Source organism: Lacerta agilis, chromosome 2 (assembly GCF_009819535.1).
Source record: "Lacerta agilis isolate rLacAgi1 chromosome 2, rLacAgi1.pri, whole genome shotgun sequence".
Lineage (NCBI taxonomy): Eukaryota > Metazoa > Chordata > Lepidosauria > Squamata > Lacertidae > Lacerta > Lacerta agilis.
Window position 1 is genome coordinate 16,479,765 of NC_046313.1, and position 18,810 is coordinate 16,498,574.

At 46.0% G+C, this 18,810-nt stretch overlaps 1 protein-coding gene across 2 annotated transcripts in view; it reads left to right on the top strand.

Annotated features, from left to right (window-relative positions):
* Window positions 1-17,385: 17,385 nt before the first annotated feature.
* HLF (HLF transcription factor, PAR bZIP family member) overlaps window positions 17,386-18,810 on the top strand; it is a 61,528-nt gene continuing 60,103 nt past the window's right edge. Inside the window, exon 1 of one of the 2 annotated variants that reach the window (XM_033138727.1) lies at window positions 17,386-17,868. In XM_033138727.1, the coding sequence (XP_032994618.1) occupies window positions 17,763-17,868 (106 nt within the window). In that variant the 5' untranslated portion in view covers window positions 17,386-17,762. The remainder of the gene's footprint in view (window positions 17,869-18,810) is intronic. The other variant, XM_033138728.1, reaches the window with a different exon arrangement.

Here is an 18,810-nt window from a genome sequence, read left to right on the forward strand (position 1 = left end):
ACTTTACAGATATAATCAAAACAACAATGTAGATCCACATTGCTAAAGGCAACGTTCTTTGGAGCAGATCAAGCAAGATGTCTGAGTACAGTAAATTAAAAGTCAGCATATCAAGCTTCTAGCTGACATTTCCTCTAGGAAACAGATACATATGTAAATTCTATATAATTAGCAGAAAATATAATCACTTCTCTTCGTGGCATAGAATGTTTGCTTTGTACACGGTTAATTGGACTTAAATTAGGCCTCATTTTTTAATTTGAAAAAAAAACACACCCTAATTAAAAACCTGATTAGTAATGTTGGCAAGCGGCCACGTTAAAAAGTCTTCTATTTCTGCCTTTGGTAAGGTTTAGGAACAGCCTTCATAAATGGAGAAGGAGGGAGAATACGGCTTGGTTTCCTATGCCTACCGAAACAACGTGTTCTTTAACACATTTCTCTGTTGCACATTTTTGTGCCGTGCTCAATGCTGGTATCGCTGCTCTGAGTGCAAATCCTGATTGGAAGGAGGCGAACCCAGAAGAGCGTCTCACCCAGAGAGGCAAACAAGGCCAGCTCCTCTCTAAAAGAAAATCATTATACCCCATCCTTGTATCAAAATAGCATAGGAGGAGATCAGGTATGCTGCAAAGGGCTTATGTCCAAGTCCCTAGACTTAGCAGAGTCCAAAGCTGGGGTGTTTTAGCATTGCCGCAGACAGAATCCCCGATTTGAACCTTGTGCTCATCCTGCTGAATCCGGCGAAGGCGGCAGAGCAGCTCAGGCCCACAGACAGAGGGAGGCAGGCAAGGGGCAGCATAGCCCTTCTTGGCTCCAGGGGGAGGAGTGCTCTGGCAACATCAGTGGCTTGCCTACCCCAGACACTGGCAACCCATGCCATGCTGCTGCACAACACACATCCGATGCATCCGTTGTAGCTGGCAGATGCCAAATGAGAATTGATGCCACATTGAAGCACATGCCTTTTCCCCAAAGGAACCTGGGAACTGTAGTTTTCTCAGAGTGCTGGGGAACGTAACTCTGTGAGGGGTAAACTACAGTTCCTGGGAAAGGGATGCGGGTGGCGCTGCGGTCTAAACCACGGAGCCTCTTGGGCTTGCTGATCAGAAGGTCGGCGGTTCAAATCCCATCAATGGGCTGAGCTCCCTTTGCCCTGTCCCAGCTCCTGCCAACCTAGCAGTTCGAAAGCACACCAGTGCAAGTAGATAAATAGGCACCACTGTTGCGGGAAGGTAAACGGCGTTTCCGTGTGCTCTGGCTTCCGTCACGGTGTTCCGTTGCACCAGAAGCGATTTATTCATGCTGGCCACATGACCCGGAAAGCTGTCTGTGGACAAACGCTGACTCCCTTAGCCTGAGAGTGAGATGAGCACCACAACCCCATAGTTGCCTTTGACTGGACTTAATTGTCCTTTGCCTTTACCTTTTTCGGGGGAAGCCATACACTTTAAACATAGGTTGTGGATGCTATCCTCCCACTGTATTGTATACCCAATGGTCCTTTGCTCTTGACAGCTCCTTCATTGGATATGAAAGCAGTGGCTCTGCATTCCTGGTTTCATCCTGTGGAATTAATGCTTCCATAATGCTTCCATAGTGAGGACTCTGAGGATTAATCTGTTGGGTCGGAGGGAGGGGGGGGCAAGGACGATCCCCCAGGCATAACACAGGAATGTTTCCAACCTGTCTCCCCCCATCAGCAATGAGCGTGCAGCTCTCCAGGGAATTCAGCCTTCCCGACGTCGTACTATGACCCGTGCCTTGGAGACACCGGGCACATATCCAGATATCTTGCAGGGTAAAAACACAGACGGACTGAGGCAGAGGTGTGTGCTACAAACTACGTTTATTACTAAGTATAAGGGAGCATGAAAGAAAACATGTCTCCTCTCGCTGAGAGAAGTCCGAAGAAGAAGAAGAAGAAGAAGAAGAAGAAGAAGAAGAAGAAGAAGAAGAAGAAGAAGAAGAAGAAGAAGAAAACAAACAAACAAACAAACAAACAACCGGAAACAGAGTACAACAGACATCCGCTCCCGTGATTCCAACAATCTGTGTGGAATGTATAAACACAGTCTTGTGACTGCACAGTGAGAGCAATAGAAGCTGACATAATCCATGTCCTTACTCCACTTCTACTCCTCTCGCAGTGTGGCTGCTGGGCACCCTGCCCGCCACTGGCCACCTCCGAAGCGCTGCTCTGAAAAGGTAGCTACTGTCTGCATCATGACTCTTGCACAGTTCAAACAAGGTCATTCGCCCATGAAAGTACATGCACTCATGTTGCTGTTGCCTCAAGCCCAACCGTAAACTTTGGCAAGGCAGGCAGGGTATGGGGGGGGGGGACGGGGACGACAACGACCCTATTAATCTTTCAGTCCATGGGCACTTAAGTGATGATTAACAACACCTATTTTTATGAGAACAGGAATGCAGCTTGGAAGCACGCCAGGAGCCACTCTTGCTATTTGCCCGGGAACAGCTCCGAACTTGCCTCTCCCACATTCAATTGCTCCTCTAAGCGCAGGCGGGGCAGGGGTAAAGGAGGGAGGAAGAGAGGAGGAGGAGGAGGAGACAGTTCATTCAACAGTTATTTTGTTCTCTTCTCGTGAGGCTTTATGTGTGTTTCCTTTGCCACAAGCCAAGTGGAGAACACAAAGCAACAATTAAAAATTCTCGAGCAGCTCAGCGGTAGGGCATGGAGAAAGGTGCGCAGTTCAGTCTTCAGCATCTCCAGGTAGTCGGGGAGAGACTCCTTCCTGAAACCCTGGAGAGGCACTGCCAGCTGCAGTAAACAAGCCTGACCTAGATGTTCCTATGAGCTGACTCAGTAGAAGGTAGCTTAGTGTGTTGAAAGCAAATCAAGGCCACCAGTGACAAAGTCTGCTGCCAAAGTCAGACTGTGACTAATAACACCAGGATTTCTGCCTGTAATAGGGGAAGACTGCTGTGTGTTTCTATCGGCTCGACATGGTCAAACTCTGCTCAACTCTCACTGTTGATGGGGCATAATGATGAACTCAACTGGACTGTGATTTTATTTTGTTTGTTTGTTTGCTTATACCCTGCCCATCTGGCTGGGTTTCCCCAGCCACTCTGGGCGGCTCCCAACAGAATATTAAAAACACAATCAAACATTAAAAACTTCCCTAAACAGGGAAAGATGGAGGGCACAAGGAGAAGGGGACGACAGAGGATGAGATGGTTGGACAGTGTTCTCGAAGCTACTAACATGAGTTTGGCCAAACTGCGAGAGGCAGTGAAGGATAGGCATGCCTGGCGTGCTCTGGTCCATGGGGTCACGAAGAGTCGAACACGACTGAACGACTGAACAACAACAAACAGGGCTGCCTTCAGATGTCTTCTAAAAGTCAGGTAGTTGTTTATTTCCTTGACATCTGATGGGAGGTCGTTCCACAGGGCGGGCGCCTCTACTGAGAAGGCCCTCTGCCTGGTTTCCCCTGTAGCCTCACTTCTCGCAGTGAGGGAACCGCCAGGAGACCCTCAGAACTGGACCTCAGTGTCCGGGCTGAACGATGGGGGTGGAGACGCTCCTTCAGGTATAGTGGGCTGAGGCTGTTTAGGATTCCAACCCTAGGATTCCAACCCTGGAGCTTCTTCCGAGATGGGTACCTGGCCTTACGGTTTGACTTGGAATCTTTCTTGTTGCATTAGACCTGAACATGCATTTGACCATTGGTATCCTCTCTAGCATTGCCCATGGGGCTGTGTATGCTATTAGGACTTACCTTGGGGTATGCCTGGGCTCAGGACACTGTATCACAGTCCATTTGTAAATTAGACTCACTGGCACAAGTCCAGAGTTTGCTATTTTTACAATGTACATGCTAAACAAAATCACGATATGTTGCGTACAATATTATTCGTCCTTGGAAATATTGTGCATTATTACTTTTACGCGTCGGTGACTAATGGCAGTTGAAGTAGCATTCAATAAATAAAAGCAACAGAAAACAGCATAAAAACCTTAATGGGTACATACAGTTGTAATACAAAACAAACAAACCTTTAAAAGTAAGCAGGAGTGAAATTACCACAAATTGTTCAGCAGCAGAATTAAAAACTGGGTGTGTGCACCAGTCACAAGATTTTGTTCAGACTCTGATCCAGTGCCTTGGAAAACACCTTGATGTCAAGGTGTTTTATAGGCTGCCTAGTTTGGCTTGAGTTCTTTCTGAGTCTGCTTCATTTCCCCCGCTCCCACAATTTACTACTGGGAAATTTGAAAAACAGCTGCTGTTTTTTCCTTCGGCAGAAGTGGATGAAATTCGCAGGCATTCTCAGAGTGAGTAAAGCATGGCAAATTACAGGTAAATAGTTTCAGGGGCTTCGTGCAAGCACACTTTCTTAATGAGATGTCCATAGCCTTTTAAAATTTGCTGCAGAATTGGTGAAATTTTCAGGCAAGGTTGGTCTTCTGAGGTCACAAATCCTGCCAAATTTCAAGAGAAAGAGCTGCAGTAATCTCCCACGAGGGCAGCTGTTAGAGTTTTAAGGTGTGTAGAAACGAATGACTTAATCTCCCCAAGCATTTTGCAAGTCTGAAAACTGCAGACATGAAAGAGGTGCCCCTAGGTAAAAATAAAAAAATTAAAAAACCCAAAATACTTCTTAAACTGCAAACATACAGTTTTAGGTACTTTTAAAACTGATTTGGGGTTGGGAAGGGATTTCCTTTCTGGACAAAATCATTCCTTTTGATTACAAGCTTGACCTGTTAGTCACAATAAAAACTCTCCCTTCACCCTCTCTCCACTGTGGTATTTGCTCTCTTTTCCTTATCGCCCCACATGGTAACCTTAGAGACATTTCTTTTGCTTTTAGAAGATGCTTGTCCAAGGCATTTTAAAATTTGTTTCGGTGTCTGCATCACTGAAGAACCACATCAGTGAAGAACCACTTTGTACAGATCCTGCTTCACCTCCGACAAGCAAAAAAACAAACCCTCCAAGCCCCACTTTAAACAAATCTGATGCACCCTCCTAAAAAATATTGCACTGTCTGCAGAAAATTCTTTTAGTCTGCAATCATATGCTGGTTGACCTTGGAGGATATCCTAACAGGTGCTGGACCCACTGGTGGCCAAAAAGCTTCCCCTGTAGTTTTTCTTTTAAAGAAACAAATTAAGACTTTTATTGGGTTATGAAGAAGAGGAAGAAGAAGAAGAGGAGGAGGAGGAGTTTGGATTTGATATCCCGCTTTTCACTACCCGAAGGAGTCTCAAAGCGGCTAACATTCTCCTTTTCCTTTCTCCCCCACAACAAACACTCTGTGAGGTGAATGAGGCTGAGAGACTTCAAAGAAGTGTGACTAGCCCAAGGTCACCCAGCAGCTGCATGTGGAGGAGCAGGGAATCGAACCCGGTTCACCAGATTACAAGTATACCACTCTTAACCACTACACCACACTGGAATGTGTGGAGGAGGAGGACCTCTTATTTTGGCTCCTGTCTTGACCTCAGTCTGTGCTATGAAGTAGGGAGGAGGATTCTTTTCAGCGACAAGTAATGGAGCCTCCATCTTCAGCAGCAGTTTATCCCTCAGCAGAGGGGTGGTGGTGGTGCAAGAAACCATTTCATCTTGCTCTGCTTCTGAGCTTCCCAGGAGCATCTAGCAGTCCCCCTGTTACAGGGGGACTGCTAGATCTGATTCAATGCCAGCTTTTCATATGAATTCTGTATGTCTCTCAAATTGCACTTCACCATTAACAGTCTCCCCATCCATCAGCTTTCTGCCAGGGTGTCTGAAAAAGAATGCTGTTTGGCCAGCACATTGTCAGAACAGAGCCAGTTTGGCGTGTGAAAGTCTCTTTGTGCGTGAGCATCAGGAAATTCTGCCCCTCTCCACCACCATAGGTGAAACATGGCCCGTGCTACCTCACAATCTTGGCTGGCAAATCAGTCCATCAATAAAAAACGTAACAAGAATGTGAGGAAATAATGTATAAAAATGACTTTTGAATCTACTTGTTAATCAATACAAACTGATGTGGAAGTTCCTTCACTGGAAGAAGTGATGCTACAGTGAACTAGGCAGGGGGCCTTCTCAGTAGTGGCCCCCTCCCTGTGGAACACCCTCCCAACAGATATCAAGGAGATGAGTAACTATATAACCTTTAGGCAAAGCCTTTTACTGTATAATGTTTTATTACGTATGTCGCAGGGACCCAGGTAGCGCTGTGGGTTAAACCACAGAGTCTCTAGGGCTTGCTGATCAGAAGGTCGGCGGTTCGAATCCCTGCCACAGGGTGAGCTCCCGTTGCTCGGTCCCAGCTCCTGCCCACCTAGCAGTTCGAAAGCACGTCAAAGTGCAAGTAAATAAATAGGGACCGCTCCAGCGGGAAGGTAAATGGCGTTTCTGTGCACTGCTCTGGTTCGCCAGAAGCGGCTTTGTCATGCTGGCCACATGGCCCAGAAGCTGTCTGTGGACAAACGCCGGCTCCCTCGGCCTATAGAGCGAGATGAACACCACAACCCCAGAGTTGGACACGACTGGAACTGATGGTCAGGGGTCCCTTTACCATGTATGTATGTATGTATGTATGTATGTATGTATGTATTATAGATGCTAAATGCCACCCAGTTAGATGGACAGGATACTAATATTGATATTGATATCATTAGGGTGTGGTACAAATAATATTTGTTTGTTTATACATACCATAGCCTGATGGTACTCAAGGCAACGTACAGAGAAGAACAAGAACTGCTAAAAACATAGAAAACTGAAGAACTGAGCTGGAGACACGGCTTGAGAGGGGAAAAGGAATGGGAGGGAGGAGGGGAAAGCAAACTCCAGCATGTTCTCACATAGCTTTCTACCTATGCAGGTTTAGGGTGTATAGAAGAGCAGCAACTCGTCATTCACAATTCTGGCTGCCTTGTGCTCCTGGTAAGCACTCCCCACTGCACAGACATGGCGGGGGGAGGGGGAGAGACAGAGAGACAGAGAGACAGAGAGAGACAGAGAGACAGAGAGCATCCAGAGTTCAACTTGTATCAGAACTCACAGGGGCTTAGACCCACCAAACTTATTTTTAATGCCAGAGCTCAGATATGAGATATATGTGGAACACATTTACAGTGCCCTCTCTGGGTTATGTGTGTAGCCAGAACCAGCCCACACACAAACCACGGTTCACAAGGCAGAGGATGCTGCCCCACATTGAGCAAAATATTCCTGTCTTGTGGTCCCTTTCAACTCTACAACTCTATGATTCTATAGAGCCGCTCGTAATTATAAGCATATTCCCTGGCCATCTGTTTTACTTGTTAGAGAACGTGTCGAAATTGCACATTCCCCGACCGAGTGCATGAATGGCTTGCCACGTACCGTGGCAAACGGAGTTTATTTCCACTCAAGCCATTCTTGGGGGTTGTTATGTTTCAGATATGTACTGAAAACGGTGTTTAGTGTCACTCGATTTGTTTCAAGCACAGATGACCAATCGCCACCAGCGCAAGGAAATGCCACACCGCTTGTCACTAGGATGCCAGCTTTTTTTTTTCTTTCCCCTGGATGAGCTCCTGTATTTTGAATAGTGACATGACAGGCAGAAATCAATAGCTGAACTTTCCTCATCTCCGGATTGCAGGGGAGGGGGGTGGCGGGTGTTGGTGTGTGCCTGTCTGCAATCTGCGCTCATTCGTATGATCGGTTGGCCAAACGAATGCTTAATGCCGGATGCAGAGAAAGCCGGCAGGAGCTGCAAATTGAATTCTACCTGCAGTCATACGAACGAGCCAAATAAAGGTTAAGTAGCTGAAGCAGGAATGGTTTCCACTTTTAATTAGCACTTGCAAACAGCATGCTTTATTGGCAGTGGAGGATAGCCTTGATTCCACAAACATGCCCCTTTATATGCACATCCTTCCCCCCCCCCCCCAATAAATGTTGCTTAGCAAAAGAGGTTTCGTGAGTACAGTGGGCACAGAACCCTGTGCTTATCTACTGTATCTGAACGGGGCCTGACGTCGAGCAAGTTATCCCCGTTGCATAGCAACGGGATTCAGATGACCATGTAAAAGTACTGGCTGCTCTTCCACGGTGAATCGTCACATGTTCCGCACACGGTTCCTCCTGCCTGATTTGCTCTGTTCTGTAAATAAAATAAAAAGGCTTTGCAGTTATAATGAAAGGACCAACAGCTTTCATGTCGTCCTCGTCCTCATCATAAACCTTCTTCTTCCCAATTTCATTTCCTAGAGTCATGTAACTTATTTGTTTTTGAATCAAATGGTCTCTGCCAGTGTTTCCTTCTTCTTCTTTTTGAAATCGTTTTTATTTGGTTTCACAGATATGAATTCATAGCAATACCAAATACATATCCATATAAAGAGATTTCTCTGAATCTCGAGTTACAGGTGGGTAGCCGTGTTGGTCTGCCATAGTCAAAACAAAATAAAAAATTATTTCCAGTAGCACCTTAAAGACCAGCTAAGTTTGTTCTTGGTATGAGCTTTCGTGTGCATGCACACTTCTTCAGATACACTGAAACAGAAGTCACCAGATCCTTAAATATAGTGAGGGAGTGGGGAGGGGTATTACTCAAAAGGGTGGTGGGAATGGGTGATCAGCTGATAGGTGTGGAAAACCTGTTAATGACTCTTAATGAGATAAGAATCCAATGTCTTTGTTCAGACCAGGTCTCTCCATGGTTTTAAGTTTGTATTAATACAAATTTCAGAAATAGACTGGAAAGAGAAGTGGCTGAATTGCAACTAATCACCAAACTTAAAACCATGGAGAGACCTGGTCTGAACAAAGACATTGGATTCTTATCTCATTATACATAACAAAGCTATCGTTAGCCATCTCACCCCTTGCCTTTCCCTGCAAGACTAATTGCAGCCGTTAAGAGTCATTAACAGGTTTTCCACAACTATCAGCTGATCAACCATTCCCACCACCCTTCTGAGTAATACCCCTCCCCACTCCCTCACTATATTTAAGGATCTGGTGACTTCTGTTTCAGTGTATCTGAAGAAGTGTGCATGCACACGAAAGCTCATACCAAGAACAAACTTAGTTGGTCTCTTAAGGTGATACTGGAAAGAATTTTTTATTTTGCTCTGAATCTCGAGACTTCCCCCCTTCCCCTCCATGGGTCCTATTGTCAACATTTTCAACTGCATATTATTCCATAGTCTATATTTTGTATCTATCCAGTATATGATCTTAACATTTGGAAGAAATCTCATAAGAACATAGGAACCTTACGTATATTATGTGAGGTGGTTGCTCGACCTCATAATGGGGTAGGGAAGTTGAAAATAATGCCAATGTATTTCTCATCTGACAATCCATGCACACTTTTGGTTTCAGATATTACAGGGACGTCCAACTCCCAGGAGACTTCAATCTTCTCCCGGGAAACAAAACTAGCAGTGATTGACCCATTGCGGGGGGGACGACCCAAAGTTGTTCAGCTTTTTTTAGGAGGGGCAAGTCAAAGTAGTTGTTGAGCTTTTTTTAGGGGGAGAGTCAAGTTTGTGGATCTTTTTTGGGGGGGATAGCCAAATCTGTTCAGCTATTTTTTGGGGAGGGAAACCTAAGAGTTCTGCCGCTTTGGGACACGTCATAAATCGCTAAACAAGAAGTACCGTAATCCTGCCAGCAGTAACTCCGTCTTCTGTTCTTTTTCTTTTTTATTAATATTTTCAATCAGAACAAAAGCCAAACTAAAAAGACACGTACAACAAAAAACCATAATAACAACAATAACACAAATTGACAACACAAATTTAGCTACAGTAATATCTGTATGCCTACTCCTTGTTTATCACCACTCTCACCCCCCCTCTATTTCCCACTGTTATCTGCCTTGTCACTTAGATATCTGTTCCAAATTTCTTCATATTTATCCATTCTTATTTTTGTGTCGACAAGCAGGTCAATGTAACTAATCTGTCCATATTATCAATCCACATGCACAGTGGAATCTTTTTGCGACTCTTCCAATTCATTAAAACAAGGTTTTGCATTTGTTTTTGTTTTGTTTTGCTTCTAATACAGCGCAACACAACCACTTTTTTTGGCCCCTTGAGATCTTCCAATTTTCCAGAATATAATTTAGAATTCAATTCAGTTCCCCTAAATAACAATTTCTTTTTGTTACTTTTGCTATAAATAGCCTCACCTGGCTCCGTCTTCCATTCTTGAAAACGTGCACAATTAAAGGAGAGAGCGAGGGAATGAGGCCAGATGCTCCTTTCCCCCTGCAAAGGAAATTGGGCCCACAATCGACCACGTTCGACTTCTAACAACCAGGGGTCGACCTGTCGATCGCGGTCGACCGGTTGGACATCCCTGAGATAGTACATGGGTAAAGGTAAAGGTAAAGGGGTTGCGGTGCTCATCTTGCTCTATAGGCCGAGGGAGCCGAAGTTTGTCCGCAAACAGCTTCCGGGTCATGTGGCCAGGGGATGCACAGTGCATCCAACTTGCGTCGTGATGTCACAACGCACGCATCGTGCCCCACCTCAGGCAGCAAAGAGGTTTCCTCCGCCACTGCATGTGGCCAGCATGACTAAGCCGCTTCTGGCGAACCAGAGCAGTGCACGGAAACGCCATTTACCTTCCCGCTGAAGTGGTACCTATTTATCTACTTGCACTTTGACGTTCTTTCGAACTGCTAGGTGGGCAGGAGTTGGGACTGAGCAATGGGAGCTCACCCCGTCACGGGGATTCGAACTGCCAACCTTCTGATCGGCAAGCCCTAGGCTCAGTGGTTTAGACCACAGCGCCACCCACGTCCATGGGTAGACGAGTATAAAAAGCCCGGGACACAAATTTTCACGGCCCTCTAGTGGCTATGGTCACTCGTTTACCAGAAGTAATGCGTTTAGCATTAACTCTGGAAGTATATACTTGACTCTGACCTCCTAGACACCCGGGCACCGACAGCCAATGCTACAATGCTGGATGTGTGTACAGCTTTTCACACAAAGGAGCAGACCCAGTCAGACCCAGTGGTCTATCCAGCTCAGTACTGTCTACACTGACTGGCAGGGTTTCAAGCCATTTTCCTACGTGGAGATGCTGTGGTTGAACCCAAAACCTTCTATATGCAAAGCAAGATGCTGTGACACTGAGTCATGGGCCTTCCCCAGATACATCCCAGTCATCTCATTTAAATAAACAAAAACACGCCATTAAAACAAAAGCACTCCCCGCGTTGATCACAATGTGTGATCCTGTAACAGCACGACTGTGTACGGCTTGCTTAGAATTTGGAGGACGGGTCTGAGGATGGTTTAGAGGTCAAGGAACGTCAACAGATGGGCCAGCTTCAAACCTCCAAGTGTAATTTTGAGACAGCCCAGGTGTTCAGCTCTAAAAACAGCGCGCTCGGATTTTTAACGTGAAGTCTGAAATTCCTTTGGTTCTGCTATGAGTCTCTGTTTTTAGGCTTTAAGTAGCTTTCTAAAAATAGCATGGTTTGAAATAAAATAGTAGAAGTTGCCGGCTTGTGACTTAGCTGCGAAGTGCATGCGCCGAGAGAGCTTTTGAAAAAGAGCAAATGGCAATTTTTCCTGTGCAGACTAAGAAAGGATAGAGCAGCAGAGTTCCTTGACTGTTATGCTGCCTTGGCCATGGTCCATGCTGCCCGGGGCTGGACTGAAAGTTGCAGTCCAAAACTCCTGGACGGCACCAGGTTGGCAAAAGCTGATCTAACCACTGCTCTTCTTTTTCCATTTTTAAATGTCATGCTTCCAGTGGCGAACACCCGTAACAATGGCTGATATGTACTGCATAGTGAAAGCTCCAAAAATGGGACCTGGGAAATGTAATTAGCAATGATGCTAAAGCTACAGTGCACAGTAGAGAGTTGGAAGGGACCACGAGAGTCGTCTAGTGCAGGCATGCCCAAAGTGTATTTTGCGGGCCTAATCTGGCTCCCGTGGCAGTATATATCCTGGGGTAAAAATCCTAAAAAAGCTCAACAACTTCAATCCTTAAAAAAGCTCAACAACTTTGGTTGGCCGTCACTTTATCAAATCTGGCCCTCTTTGAAAAAAAGTTTGGGCACCCCTGGACTCTAGTCCAACCCCCTACGATGCAGGAATCTTTTTGCCCAACATGGGATTTGAACCCACAACCCTGCAATTAAGAGTCTCGTGCTCTACTGACTGAGCTATCCCAGGCCCCAGTGGGCGACCCAGCTTCATTGGCAAGGATTTCCATGGTGGGCTGCAAGCACACACATTCCCACCCCTTCATCATCCATCACAATAATTGTTAATTGGTTAGTAATAAAGTGGGTAACAGCTTCCTCCAACAAACTCCTTGAACCTGACCTTCAAACGCGCCGAGTTCCTCTGAAGAAAGTAAGAACAGTAAAAGGTACATCAACACTGGTTGATTTTTACCTAGGAAGTTGATAATCTCTCTGCCATGTAGCGGTACAGCTGAGCAATTCCTTTGCTATGATCATGCATGTCTGCAGTAGTCTTTCCCCCTGGCCATCTCCAATCAAAGTGCAGTCCTTTAGATGCAGAATGATGACAGCCCGTTGCATGAATGGGTGCTGCTAGGTCATTTTTGCTCCACTTCCTCAGGAGCCGATGACGGGTGGTGTAATTAGGTGCTGAATATCAACATTTTGAATTATGGTGCTGGAGGAGACTCTTGAGAGTCCCATGGACTGCAAAAAGATCAAACCTATCCATCCTTAAAGAAATCAGCCCTGAGTGCTCACTGGAAGGACAGATCCTGAAGTTGAGGCTCCAGTACTTTGGCCACCTCATGAGAAGAGAAGACTCCCTGGAAAAGACCCTGATGTTGGGAAAGATGGAGGGCACAAGGAGAAGGGGACGACAGAGGATGAGATGGTTGGACAGTGTTCTCGAAGCTACTAACATGAGTTTGGCCAAACTGCGGGAGGCAGTGAAAGATAGGTGTGCCTAGCGTGCTCTGGTCCATGGGGTCACGAAGAGTCGGACACAACTGAATGACTGAACAACAACAACATCAACATGACTCTGGCAAATTTACCACCCAACACAGAACTTCTATAAGTGCAGACTCAAATTTTCATATGTCAGAGAATGAGAGGTGGGTTAAAGTGTGATTTTTGGGTCCTCTCGATTCCTCATTTTTCCAGTCTTAAATTCAGTTCTTCAAATTTTCACATCACTTTGGGGGTTGTTATTTTTAAAATTCCTCACGAAAATTCACCGTAATTTTAGTGGGACGTTCTCCTAATATACACATTTTTTTGTGCGCAGTTTTGCTTCGTTTACACACATTTGCAAAGCAGTGTTCCCCAACAGAACACATATTTGTATATTGGTTTCACCAATATGCAAAACTATATGCACATTGCTTGGGCTGGAAAATTGCATTGCCAAATTGGGAGAAATGGGCGTGTTCCAATTCACTTAATTGTTTTGGAAACTGCAACTTTTGGAAACCCCGAAATGGGTAGATTTGTCTTTCAATGCAAGCTGAATCATTTTTTCCTCCTTCCCACAACCATCCCTAATCAGAATTCACAGTGGATTTGGATGGTTGTTTATTACATTCATATTCTACGTTTCTTCCATGGAACTCAGGGCAGTGTTTTGAATATTTTGTTGGGAGCTGCCCAGAGAAATGGTAGTAATTCATTGTTATTTGGGGTCCCTGATTGTCTCTGATCCATCCACCTTACCTTCAGCAGAGTTGCTGCATCAAACCCTTGCAGGCCATGCTCTGAGTGTACGCTCCAGACTCCACACAGAGAAAATGCTTGGGTGATTTGCACAACAGCACTTCGCTTTGTGGCAGTGATTCCCTGACAATCAGAACATCTCAGCTATGGTGCGATGCATGTGGTGGAGGTGGAACTTTGAGTGGCTCCTGTTGAATACCTATATGGTTATAAACAGGTCACTTTCTACCCTTTTGTGCTAGTGATTAGATTCTTCTGGTTCACAGGAACCAACAGTTTGTATCACAATCTAACAAGAAGACAGGTCCGTTTGGTTTTCCTGTCCAGCAGAATATCACATTTCATCTAACAACATTGTGCTGTGTGTTTGTTGCTTTGGGCTGAAAATATATGTTTAAAAGTTCGATTGTCCTGCGCTCCCTTCTCAAGGGATCCTTTTTCTAAGACTAATCTCAGATTAATATCGTTTATCAGTACTTCTCATATTCTCTTTTCCTCCTGGAGCTTACATTTCTGTTTACCTTCTTTCTCCCTTAACCCTAAACCTCTCAAAGGCTTCTTTCTGTCTTTATTTATGTGCATATCAAATAGGAATACATTATGTACCATATCTCCCCATGTAGCAGTGCCAGCCATTTCCCCTTGCTGGTGTCAATCACCCTGTATTTATGTACTTATCTGTCCAGTAACTAGTAATTTTTGCATAGCATGGATGTGTCCAAATCTTTAATCTAGTGGTCCTTCCTGAGTGGGATGGCTTTTAACTCACTGTGGTCATGTTATGCTCTGAAACTCTCCATAGAAATCCATGATGGATCCAAGATCAAGCCTCTCTAACAGCCTCTCTGTAATTATATTATGCATTATTAGGAGGCATTTTCTCCAGGTGATATACAATCAAGTCATAGTCAGAATAGACCGATTGAGCTCAATAAAATTAGATTCATAGAGTTGGAAGGGACATTGAGAATTCTAGTCCAACCTATGCAGCTGTTCCATACGGGGATTGAACCTGCAACCTTGTTGTTGGAAGCACGAAGCTCTAACCAACTGAGCTATCCAGGCTGAGTTCATTTAATTCAGCAGTTCTACTCTGAGTATCATTAGCACCAGCAATCATCCTCTGTCTCTAAAATACCTGCTGCATACTTTTAAATCTTGAGATTTCTGATATGCACAGGAAAAACACTGTAGCACAGTAGCTGTGTTAAATCTGCAGCTGAATAAGGCCCCCTAAATCCTTAAGAGATGATCCTTAAGACTGATCCTGTGGCCCTGCCATGCTAATGGATGATATTGTGCCCCTGCTATCATTGGTACAACACAGGTGCGATTCCATCGATGCACGCCCAACAGCAGAACCCACAGCTCAGTAGCAGCTGCAGAAATCAAAGCTAATGTGGTAATACCAACAAATGTTCCCACGGTGTCCCTGGAAACTGTTACCCATCAATCACGATTTTGCACATCGACCCTTTGTTGTACGTGAGTGGAAGGCGCCAATCAAGATGCAGCAATGGCTGAACAACTTCATGATGGGACACCTTCTGGCACAACCAGGCAGCTAGAAAAAGACCATGACACCTCCATCTGCATAACCCACAATGTTTTTGTATCACAGACCCTCCGAGTGCCCCTATTTTTCAGGGACAGTCTCGGATTTACAGAAGCTGTCCTGGTTTCTGATTTGATCCCAGAAAGTCTCCCTTTTCCTTAGGGCGTCCCTATTTTCAACGGAAAAAATGTAGGAGGGTATGGAGTTATGCGTACCCCAAGCCAAGGAGATAAGTACAACCTTTAGGAGACCTCTGAAGGCAGTCCTGTATAGGGAAGGTGTTTTGTTTTTTTAAATGCTTAATGTTTTGTTATGTTTTCATATATGTTGGAAGCTGTCCAGAGTGGCTGGAGCAACCCAGTCAGATGGGAGAGATATAAATAGTAGAATTGTTGTTGTTGAATAGGACATCCCTATTTTCATCAGCCCCTTCATGGATCACTGCCTTGTTGTGGCGAAGGGACTTGAATAACTCCAAGAAGCTATGAGCCATGCCGTGCAGGACCACCCAAGACAGACAGGTCATAGCCGAAAGTTTAGACTAAATGTGATCCACCTGGAGAAGGAACTGGCAAACCACTCCAGTATTTTGCCAAGAAAACTCTCCATGGACATAAAAAAGGAGAAGCTTTGAGAAGGAAGTGAGAGTGTCCAAGGCATGCTCTGGTTCATGGGGTCACGGAGAATTGAACACGACTAAGAAGACTAAACAAAATTTTCATTGGAGAAATGTTGGTGGGATTGGTATCACTGTACTGACCAAGCGAACCAACGAATTGTGGGAGGGTGCATGCGCAAGGAAGAATAGCCCATTGCAGTTTCCCAAGACTCTTTCTGTGAGTGCGGGTGGCACTGTGGGTTAAACCACAGAGCCTAGGGCTTGCCAATCAGAAGGTCGGCGGTTCGAATCCCTGCGACGGGGTGAGCTCCCATTGCTCGGTCCCAGCACCTGCCAACCTAGTAGTTCGAAAGCACATCAGAGTGCAAACAGATAAATAGGTACCGCTCCGGCGGGAAGGTAAACGCCGTTTTCGTGCGCTGCTCTGGTTCACCACAAGTGGCTTAGTCATGCCAGACACATGACCCAGAAGCTGTATGCCAGTTCCCTCGGCCAGTAACGCGAGATGAGCGCCGCAACCCCAGAGTCGGACACGACTGGACCTAATGGTCAGGGGTCCCTTTACCTAAGACTCTTTCTGTGAATCACCCTGAGGCCAACCAAAGAAGCATGCAAACAAATACCATGATGGCTAACCATTCTTTCCCTGTGGGGAAGAACTTGGCCTGAGGACGACAACTTTTGAACAGCCTTCCTGACGTCGCTTCTTTTAAACTGCAGTTGTATCTGCGGTATATATTCATGCTCATGTGGCAAACTATTTTGTTCTCACACGATTTTTATTTTTTAATTTTTTTTAATGGAGCTGTAACAGGGCAACCAAGAAAAAAGCTTGAGTAGCTCAGTTGGTTAGAGCATGGTGCTGATTATAACACCAAGGCTCCAGGTTCGATCCCTGCATATTCCTGCATTGCCTTTCCCAAATCTCCAGCTGTTTTTAGACTTCAACTCCCAGCATCCCTAGCTAGCAGGACCAGTGTTCAGGGGTGATGGGAATTGTAGTCCAAAAAAACAGCTGGAGACCCACGTTTGGGAAGCACTGCTCAGGCTTCCCTTCCAACTCTATGTTTCCATAAGTGCATCTTGCAAAACAGGCGCTCCGGAACGAATTTAACCTTTCCCTTCCCCATCCTGTCCCTTCCTCTGGATGCAGCTGCAGCTGCAGCTTCTCCCCGGTGCCCCCCCCCTTCCAATCGCCTTTAAAAGTCCTTTCTCGCCCATCCTTTCTCCTGCCGCTTTTCCGGTGCAAGAGGAGAAAAGCGCCCGAGAAGAGCAACCGGGGTGGCGACGGCGGATAGGCAGGAGGATCCGATCGCGGGCCGGGGGCGGAGATCTGGCCGGCCCCTCCCGGACCCCGCCTCCCTGGGCGCAGGGCCGCCCTTGGGCGTCACGCTCGTCGGCGTCCGCACATGGACAGCCAACTGCTCTGACTAGCGCGGCGCAGGCGGCCCCCGGCAACTCCTCGGTCTGGGCGGAGCGAGCGAGCCAGAAAGGGCGGCTTGGTTGGTTGGCTGCCTGGCTGGCTGTCAGGGTTGCCTCTCTCCTTTTCTTTCTCTTCTTTCCTCTTTCTCTCCCCCACCCCCCTTTACTCCCCTCCTCCTGCTGCCTCTGTTGTTGTTGATGCAAAAGGGGATCAAGCGAGCAAAAGGACGTCCCCATTCCCTCGGAGCGTCTGGAGCCGGCTAGAACTTCGCCAAAAGGAGGAGCCCTTGATGATTTTTATTTTTATTTTTCAGAAAAATTATTAGCAGTGGGGTTTTTTCTTCTTCTCCCCCCACCCTCCCATTCTCTTCCTTTTACCTCCTAATTTGGGATTTCCCACCCACGCCCGCCCTCCTGTCCTCCCTCCTTTTTCTTATTCTTGGTTTGAAAAATAATAATTTTGGGCCAGCGAGCGAGAGAGAGATCAGGACCATGGCTCGACCTCTGCCTCTGAATCCAACTTTCCTACCTCCAACCTACGGGGTGCTGAAATCTCTGCTGGAAAACCCGCTCAAGCTACCGCTGCAGCATGAAGACGGTGAGAGAAATGGGGAGCGGGGGCAAGGGAAATAAAGTCTGGGGTAGTGGTTTTGGGGTGTCCCCCCGCTTTATCCCGCTTGCTTCTTCCTCTCCTCTCCTGTGGACCAATATTTAAACACACACACCCGCGCGCGCGGTACAGCGCGCAAAGATATTTAAAAGACAGCCTTCTGGCTAAGCAGCAGCAGCGCGCAAAAGCGCATTTCGTGCAAGCGCGCAAAAGCCCACATTAAGTTTGCGCATCAATGCAGAGCGCGGTGCGTCCTCCGTGCGCCCCGGGCAGGAGCCGGAGCGCTTTCCTTTAAGTCGCGGATCCTACTACAACTCCGTTGCTTGGGAGTGAGCTCTTGTTGAAAGGCGCCGTGCTTACTCTCAGGGAAATACTGCTGAGTTTTGCTCAGCTGGAACCTAAGCATGCTTCTACTGGGGTCTATGGGCGCTTACTCCCAAGGAGTATTATTTAGAATTGCGCAGCCGGAGCCTATGCGTTACGCTTGTGCTGTAACCGCGGGGTTACTGTAATAGAAACATGCATAGGGTTGGACTTTAATTTGTTTACTATGGCATGTGTAGTTAAATAGTAAGCCAACTGATTATTATTTTGATTGCTTTTTTATTATTCTCGTTGCTTGTCTGTAAAGCACACTTGGAACACTGCTTCTGAAGGTGATTTAAATGGGAAGTTAAGGCGCTGGCATCTTAATGGTTTTAGATATCAATCATCTCCTGGCCTCCGTTTTCTTGGAAGTCTTAATCTTTGATTTCTGTGGACCCGAGTTCCAAGGAAGTGCATGCCTAGAATTACAGCTATTAAAAATTCAGTCTTTCTCTCATACGGGAGAATGGATTTGTGTGTTAGATTATTATTATTTTTGAAGTTTAGAGAGAGGAAGGCACGCAAAATGTGTTTCAGCTATGTTTCTGGATTTGCACGCAAGCA